The sequence below is a fragment of the Embiotoca jacksoni genome, unplaced genomic scaffold, assembly GCF_022577435.1.
Source record: "Embiotoca jacksoni isolate LCO1_2020_lvr unplaced genomic scaffold, fEmbJac1.0.p SCAF_6, whole genome shotgun sequence".
In the NCBI taxonomy this organism is placed as follows: Eukaryota; Metazoa; Chordata; class Actinopteri; family Embiotocidae; genus Embiotoca; species Embiotoca jacksoni.
In genome coordinates, this window is record NW_027185414.1 from 20,945,172 (window position 1) to 20,953,816 (window position 8,645).

General features: G+C 40.6%; 1 protein-coding gene across 1 annotated transcript; it reads right to left on the reverse strand.

The window, feature by feature from the left end:
- Nucleotides 1-212: 212 nt before the first annotated feature.
- On the reverse strand, nt 213-7,948 carry atic (5-aminoimidazole-4-carboxamide ribonucleotide formyltransferase/IMP cyclohydrolase). The gene is made up of 15 exons (XM_069174334.1): nt 7,762-7,948; nt 7,435-7,561; nt 7,209-7,352; nt 5,815-5,903; nt 5,480-5,631; nt 4,151-4,307; nt 3,069-3,194; nt 2,840-2,947; nt 2,666-2,751; nt 2,491-2,580; nt 1,903-2,028; nt 1,689-1,781; nt 1,422-1,604; nt 766-921; nt 213-594 (listed from the first exon to the last, which is right to left on the reverse strand). The coding sequence occupies exons 1-15, from the start codon at nt 7,778-7,780 to the stop codon at nt 475-477; spliced, it is 1,776 nt and encodes a 591-aa protein (XP_069030435.1). The 5' UTR covers nt 7,781-7,948; the 3' UTR covers nt 213-474.
- Between the last annotated feature and the right edge of the window lie 697 nt (nt 7,949-8,645).

Consider the following 8,645-nt stretch of genomic DNA (forward strand, 5'->3'; position numbering starts at 1 on the left):
CTTGTGCTGCAGTAACTTAGGACTGGAGGCTCCACTGTGCTGCCAGCTAGCTAATGTCTACCAACAGCCTGTATCTGAGATGTTGAGGGACCTTTAATATATTCTAGCAACAGAAAAAGATTTGTGTTGTAATGAACTTTTGTTTTGCTTTTCCGAAATGGATTTGAAAAAATTTTATATATATATATAAAAAAACTAAAACAACAACGCACTCCAGGACTCAAGAACAGTTTATTTCACACTAATGAGTTGCTGAACTAGAAGGAACATTAACAGTTACTGTATCATCTCTCTAAATGTTAGAATCACAAGTTGGGAATGTAATTAATGTTACAAACATTTGTAATATCTACACTTGATGAGGGAAGTTCACGTTTGAGTGTCAGCTATGTTAGAAAACAATTTTTTTTTTACTTCGTAATAATGCAAATCCGTGAATGGAAAGTGTAAAGAAAACACCTGGGAAAGTGTTGCTCAGTGGTGGAAGAGTCGCAGGTTGGTGTGCACCAGAGTGATGCCCTGCTCATTACAGGCATTGATCACAACCTCGTCCGCAGCGGAGCCCGCTGGAGCTGCGACGTACTCAACACCACTCTGCAGACAGACACACAGAGGGAAGAAACGAGAGGAAAGAGGGTTAGAAAGCTGTAATGACACTCCAGCATGCAGAAGATTACAACACGGGTTAGCTGGCCATTCGCACGTAGTTTCTTGACGACGTACATGCAAGCGTATTCGCCGTGTGTGGACGTGTGCGAGATTTACCCGTTTGGCACGATCTATGTTATCTCTGAAGGGGAAGAAGGCGTCAGAGCTGACTGCCACGGCCTGCATGGAGCTGATCCAGTTCTTCTTTTCAGTGTTGGACAGAAGCTCCGGCACCTCCTCATACATCGACTTCCAAACTGCCAAGTCTGGGCCCTGGCAACACAAAACACACACAATACAGGGCTCATTTATTTTCAGTGTCTCAAACGTGGCACGTTTTGGTGATAAGACGTGACACCGAACATCAGAGATGTTGACCAGACTGATGTGGACCGTGGACACATACGGTCAAAGTAAAGAACAAAAGGAAACCGACACGTAGCTTTAGCCAACTAATGGTAGCAATAACTAGCCATAGACATGCATAACATTACACTACTTGATTACTTCTTTAAATAAAATACTCCACAAATCTGTTTGTCTAATAACTCAAATCTGCAGCGTTTCCTGCACTGTGCCGACATGGTATTGTGTTCGTGTCCTATTTGTACATTTTGATCAAAGAAAAATATTTTTCTGCTCAAAATCTACAAAATAAAGCCTAAATGGCCATTCTTTAAAAATGTCGGCGAGTAAAAATACGAGATATTTTCATCATGAAAAGGATGCAGCTCCAGCAACCAAGTCCACGTTGGTCGCCGTCACCCACTCACCTCTCCAATGGTGTCGCTGACATACTGGTCGATCGCGTTGGCCATCTCTGCTCGCTTCACACCGCTGCGAAACTTCATGTTCAGGACACGAGGGTGGTGTCTCAGCTGCCAGTTATCAGCTTTGTCACCCGCCAGCCGCATGCAGTGAATACGAGACTGCTGACCCGCTCCAATACCGATAACCTGTCAAACAGAGACGAGAGAACGCATTAGAGAAAACTTGTGGCTCATTCGGATTGTTTCCTCCTTACATCTGCCTGTTCATACCTGTCCGTCTTTAGCATAGCACACAGAGTTGGACTGGGTGTATTTGACAGCGATGGTGGCCACAGTGAGGTCACGCACAGCTTCCTCAGAGAGCTTGGAGGTCACAAACAAACACACAAAAAAATAAAAAAATAAAAATAAAAGAAGGGGTGAACACCTGTCATTTAGGTTGAATTGTGTCAGTAATGGCAGTAAATACACAACAGAGACTCACGGAGCCTTTGGACACGACGTTGCTGAAGAATTTCTTATCAATGAGCCCTCCGTTCCTCTTTTGTTTGAGACGGAGCCCAAACAGCACTCTCACTTCAGCGTCATCCGGCTCATAGTCTGGATCCATCTGGAGCAAACACACACGAGGCCAACAACAGTAAATCAAACTGGTTTTTTTTCCTATTCAATTATTTCAATATAAAAATTACCAGATTTAGCTGCAACTTTTTAGGGGTTAATTTCTCTTTATTTTGGCAGGTAAAAATATTTTGTTTTTTTTCAGGTTATTATAATTTCAGCTAGTTTTTGTTCTGTTAGGATGGCTTCCAGTTATGAAAAGCAATACTCCAGATGTTTACAGGGAAGGAATGGAGGGAGATTATTTACAGAACAGTGTGTAGGATTTTAACGACATCTGGTGGTGAGGTGGCAGATTGCAACCAACCAAATACCTCTCTCCTGACCCCTGAAGAAGAATCTATAGTGGTGTTCAGGGAACGTAAAAAACCAAAAGGTCCTCTCTGGAGTGAGTTTTTGGTTTCTCCTCTCTGGTCACTGATTCAGTCAAACCTGGCGAAGCTACTCTCACCTGAAGCACACAGTAGTTGCCATTCTTCTTTTTGGAGAGGATTTTCAGCGCCTCTTCATCATAACCAGGAGCAATGATACCATCAGACACCTGAGAACAAATGGATTCACGGTTATGTAAAACAATTTCACTTAAAAGAACCCCTCATTTGTTTTCATCTTTATTTGTTCCTTACCTCTCTTGATATTATCTTGGCGGTGGGAACGTCACACACGTCTGAAACGGCAATGAAATCTCCAAAAGAAGACATTCTGTCTGAACCTGGAGATGTAGAAAGAGGTGATATATTGATAAAGTTCAAAACACAGAATCCTTCAGATTATCTGCAGCACGTTTCTGTGTTTCTCACCTCTTGCCCTGGCGTAGGCCGTGGCCAGCGGGGTGAGATCCTTCAGCATGTCATGCACCATGCACACTTTGGCTTCCTCCTCAGTCAGAGGAACTCCGACAGCAGCTCCTTCAGGAGAGAGAGAGAAGAAAAAAAAAAGGCATTTTCCGATTATAAATACAGATCACACTTACACTGTAAGAGGTACCTGAGAGGTAAGACTGTGTGTCTGAAAGTCTCTTTGTCTTACCAGCAGGGCTGACATGTTTGAAGGAAGTGGCAGCAGCCATGCCGAGGGCACTCTTAAGCTCTCTGACTAGCTGCCAAGCGTTCAGAGCGTCACACAGGTTGATAAAGCCGGGGGAACCGTTGACCACTAAGAGGAGGGGCGGTGGAAGGAAGACAAGTAACAATCAAGTTTCAGGGTTTCCCTACAATTATAACACCACAATCACGTGTTTTTTTTTTTTTCAAATCACCCTTAAAATTATATGAACATAAAAATATATTTAAAAATTAATATTACCAAAGGTGCTGCCCATAAAAGGACGAGGAAATTGTAGTTTAAATTCACTATTAGCCCCATCTTACCAATGTTTTGTGATTATTGTTATTTTTAATGGAAGTGTGTTTGCAAAATGTTTTTAATAAGCCCCCTGACAAACACTGAGCACCCAAGCCCTCCAGTAACCTAGGAAAAACCCTGAGGAGGGATGTAATGAATATTTAATAATAATCTATGCAAAATATCTACCTCCTGTCTCTGATTTATCTTCCACTCGCTTCACAAATTTCTTTCAAAAGAACCCTTTTTCTTAAATGATATATATACACACACACACACACACACACACACACACACACACACATACTACAAATAAAATAACATAGAATTACATATAATTGTATTACTTCATTACTATAGCTGTTATAGTAGCTGTTCTAACATGTTCATTTTAGGAACAAAAAGATACTGAATGAGCACTACTGCCGAAACCCCCGCTGTTTTATTTGTCGCCTAAACTTTGGTAACGTTTTCTTTTGTTGCACTCATTGCTAGTTGGTCTGGATGAGATCATCACTAAAATCATAAAAGTAGACCATATATTTGTACCTAAATAGATGTTCAAGCAAAACTGAGCCATTTTGGCAAAATGCCCGGAAACAAGAGGAAATAATGAGATGTAATGTCTCCAAAGGCAACAAAATCTGCCCACCTGCCCCTCAAACTTTCCCAAAACTATTGTTTTGAAGACAAATTCCTCAAGAATTGCTAACATGGAAAACACTGTAACCTCGAGGACAGTAGAGGCAGCTGTGATGAGCGTGTACCTTTGAGTGGGAGGGCAGGCTGCACGGTGTAGATTTGGGCGGGTGCTTGGTGGGGGTTCATGCCATAACGCAGAGGCAGCTGGGACACACCGCGGCTGTACTGTCCACGAAAGTAGTCCGATATGGCTTCATCATACTGTGCTGTGTGTGTGAAGGCCTGAACAGGAAATGAAATAAACAATAGACAATACAAAACCTGCTAACGTGTGCTTAAAAACATCAGAGCATTCGCAACTTACCACTCCAGATTTAATCGTTTAACACAAGCATGACTATTTTATGATGGCGACATCTGCACTTTGTATGCAGCTATCATCCCCAAAGCAGGGAGACACAATTTATGGCTTCAAATGCATGTATTTAACAACGATCCATTCTGTCTGACTACGAGGTCAGAGTTCACCAGATCTCAAAAGTTGAACTCTAACATAAACACACATTTCACCACTTGTGATAAAAAGCCGACACTGGACTTTGTCTAGCATTGACCCTCACAAAGCAAACACAACCAAACCAGAAGAAGAGTGCGGAGCAGCTAAACTTCCTCCTAATGGTGTTGGAATTAGTACTTGGACACAATGGTGGTTAAAGAGGGGAATTATCTAAACGAAGTAATTAAATAGAATAGCAATAAAATAGTAAAAGTATATATTAACTTTTGCCTAATAAACCTCCTGGCCCAGCTTATGTTTGGTGACAGCATGTGGTTACCATTTCCTCAACTGTCCTTTTAAGACAAACGCCTGCTCATTTCTTATAAACAGCCAAAGGCATGATTTCCCCTCTTACTCCACACTTGGAAGTCTTTTCTCACATTGTGATTAGAGTGGAACAAGTCTGAACAGTGACAGTTTAACACTTTAAACCATATACAAACATACAACAGTTCATTTAAAATTAGGTGAATTGATTATCTTAAATGTTAACATTGTATTTTATTTGGCTGTTTTGTTTATCGATCATCAAAATTGTTGCAGAATTCTTTGAGCTCAGTTGCAATGTATTCTGGTTCTTTATTCAAGACCAAATAAATAAATAAAACTGGCTCCAGGACAAGCCCACTTAAAACTGAAGTGTAATAACGGGCCTAAAATGAATTAAAAAAAACTCCCCAATTCTAGTTTATTTTTTTTACCATCTTAAAAAAAAAGAAAGAAAATATTATGAGTGAAGTTACATTTGGGAAGGTAAACATTCCTCCCACATGAATGTACTATCGAGTACTTGAGCACTCCAGAGTTAACAAATCCGAGAAGTTACCCCGAGTGTGCTTCTGCAAATTCAAGTCACACACTTGCAAATTAAAATGGGTCAAGAAAACAAACTTACTTTGAGGGCCAGAGTCTTGCGTGTTTCCAGGGTCGTATCTTTGTCTCCTGAACTCTCCATCTCCTTGGCAACCAGCGGATAGTCAGCAGGATCACAAACAATGGTGACCCGAGCATGGTTCTTGGCTGCTGCTCTCAGCAAAGTTACACCTCCTGGAAGGAAAGAAAAGAAAAGAAAAAAAAAAAACCTTTTTAATAAATAATCAGAGATTTCAATGTTAATGAGGCTGAGGATGAATAATTTTTATTTTTACTGCAGTTGGAAGCTTCAACCTTTGAGCATTTTAAAGCATTATTTTTTGTAGTGTACATGCAAGCCACATCAGCTGGACTTACCGATATCAATCTGCTCTACAGCATCCTCCACGGTAACATCCGGGTTCGAGATGGTCTTAACAAACGGGTAGAGGTTGCAAACCACCACTCTTGAAAAGAACAAACAATTGTTTAAAATCCAGATCATCTTCTGAAAACAAAGTTTTCATCTCCAAAGTAACGGCTACAAAAGGGATATTATTGAATAAGACATAATGTAAAAACATTTCTGGGTCTGCAGAAAGCCCCATTAACGGTATGAACTTTGGCCAAAATTCAAGCAGCCCCACATTTTAAATGCCAGTGTCCATGATAACAGTGCAGCAATGACTCAAACACTCATGTGACTTCTAATTCTAGCTTTGGAAGTATGTTAATGCTCAGTAACACAAAAAAATAATAATGGTAATAATTAATCTCAGTGAATTATGGGCATTTCCTTTCATTTTTGACCTTCATGCAGGTCAAACAAGTTTAGGTATAAGTCAATTTGTTGGGAAATGATATAAACAAAAACGTGGGTGTCATGAGGATCTCTGTGCTCAATTTCACGAGCTGTTCAGTTAATGTTGTTAAGGGAAACAAGGTTCCTCGGTTGACAGTCGGGAAAAGTTCTCCCTGAGTGACACGATTTTTAGTTTGGATTCAGCTAATGCGAGTCTTAAAAAAAAAACAAAAAAAAACTATCCCTTTTCTTCTGACTTCAGTAGAAGATCTTTGCTGCAGTTTGTGCCTCTAATTGTATGTATTTTTTGATACATATAAAAAAATAAACACCGCTGGTATCAATGTAACCGTGTGAATAAAAATCTCTAGAATTACATATCCTGCTTTTTTTTTTTTTAAGTCAGTAAATTAATCAGCTGGGACACTGCGAGTTTCATGTTGTGAATATTCATCAGATGATACACTCAAACTCTTTTCAAATTCACACAAAACTTAAAAAAAATTAAACACGATAAAACCCAGAAACAATAGCTTTTTCTATCAAATGTCTGTGTCAAGCAATCAACAGCCAATCAGTGCGGTTGTATCTCCATCAGACTGGTATTTAAATGATTGGTGAAAATACGGTGAAATCTGAGATTTAATCATGTTCATTTAGTCCTAAAGAAATGAGAGTCACAAGAGGAGCCAGGGAGAGAGCAGCAGTTTTCCAATTATCCTGCTGCTAAATCAACTGCACATGCTTTGACTAAAATTAAGTTTGCCACATCGGTTTGTAATCTGCTTCTCTGCCACAGCTCAACGAATGCTCTTTCAACCACTTGGGCCTGATAGTAATTACTTCTGATTCCTATTTTCTCACTCTGTTGTATATAAATATCCATCACGTTTTTTTTTGTTTTTTTTTATACAGCCAAAGACTGCTTAAAACTATGACTTTCTGAGTGTTTGGATTTTCTTTTTCTCACCTGACCAGGCTGTAGCCCAGCTTCTCCATGTCTGCTGTGTCAGTGGGGGTTTTTCTGGCCAGGATGCCTCCATGGACCGCAGGATGGAGGGTCTTCACTCTGCCTCCCAGCATCTCCGGGTGTCCGGTCAGCTCAGACACGTCCCTGAAGCACAGCGGAGACTCCGACAGGTTAGAGAAGCTGCACTGGCTTTCACTTTTCCTGCAAGGACCACTTGAGCACCCACCTGACAGCCAGTCCAGCATCACGCAGGGCTTTGGCCGTGCCACCTGAGGCAACCAGAGACAGTCCAGCACCCACCAGCCTTTTGGCAAAGTCCACCAGTCCAGTTTTGTCTGACACACTCAGAAGTGCTGCGAGGACACATGGAAGAGATGACTTTACCTCTTCGGCCATTTCACAGACACAAAACGAAGAGTATAACGCGACGTGTTGCAGGGAACTAAAGCTGGCCACGTTGGCTAATGTTAGCCAGTGAGCTAACCCGCATGCAGCAGAACAAAACTTTACAGCGACGAGAAAGAGTTAATTAAATGTGCAGAAAACTTCTTACCAAAATCGGAGGACGCCATGTTCTCCGTCTCAGCGTCAGCGCGCAGTTTGTCTTGGATGTCAGCTGGGTTTCTGCTCGGGCTTCACCCAATTCTACTGTTAGCAGACGCAGCAGAGGAAGTTAGGGGAGGCTGAGGTAAATCTGCAAGGCTGTTATCAAAGCTTCATCATGTGCTTCAAAACTAGAAAGACCCGCCCTTCTCAAGTTGGCCTGCTTCCGACGCACAAGTGCACCCAGAAGAGCCACATTGCGCAGAAAAAGCGCATTTTCGTGCGCAAAAACCATCAATGACGATCCATAAAGTAAGGTAAGGTAAGGTTATAATGATAATAACAGTATAAGTAATCGCGTACTACTAATAAAAAAACAAACAAAAAAAAAAACAATTACGAGAAGAAAAGGAAGAAGAATAAGAAGAAATTAAAGTTGAAGATGGATGTTTAAAACAGTGAATCCTCTCAAATGTATAGTGTTCCTGTATGACTGAGAGGGACCCACCTGCCCTTTTGTAGCAGCTATAATTTTTTTTTTTTTTTATCCATCTAACAACAAATTATGTTTTTGATCATTTATATTTGAGGAGGATTTATTGATCAAATTAATACAATACATCAGCTTTACAGCACAAATACCCATTTGTGTGTCTTTTTTTTCTGGTGCATCCAATGTCCTGTTGTTCTGCTGCTAAAAAACAACAGGTGAAGTGTCTTCTTTTATTTTGCCACAAGAGGGCAGACGTGGACCTGAAATTAGATGTCTCACATTGTCTTTTATCCGGGATGTTTGTGGTGCAATTTGTGCAAAATAACAGGTTAGTATTTTATATCGAGTCTATATTATCTTCAAACATAATCCAAAGCTCAACATGACAAACTCATGATATA

What these genes read in the sequence shown, in the direction of transcription:
- atic (XM_069174334.1), bottom strand. An exon ending in TCAGCGACACCATTGGAGAG is followed by an intron (nt 922 to 1,421) that starts GTGAGTGGGTGA and finishes TTGTGTTGCCAG; the next exon opens with GGCCCAGACTTGGCAGTTTG. An exon ending in ACATAGATCGTGCCAAACGG is followed by an intron (nt 595 to 765) that starts GTAAATCTCGCA and finishes GTCTGTCTGCAG; the next exon opens with AGTGGTGTTGAGTACGTCGC.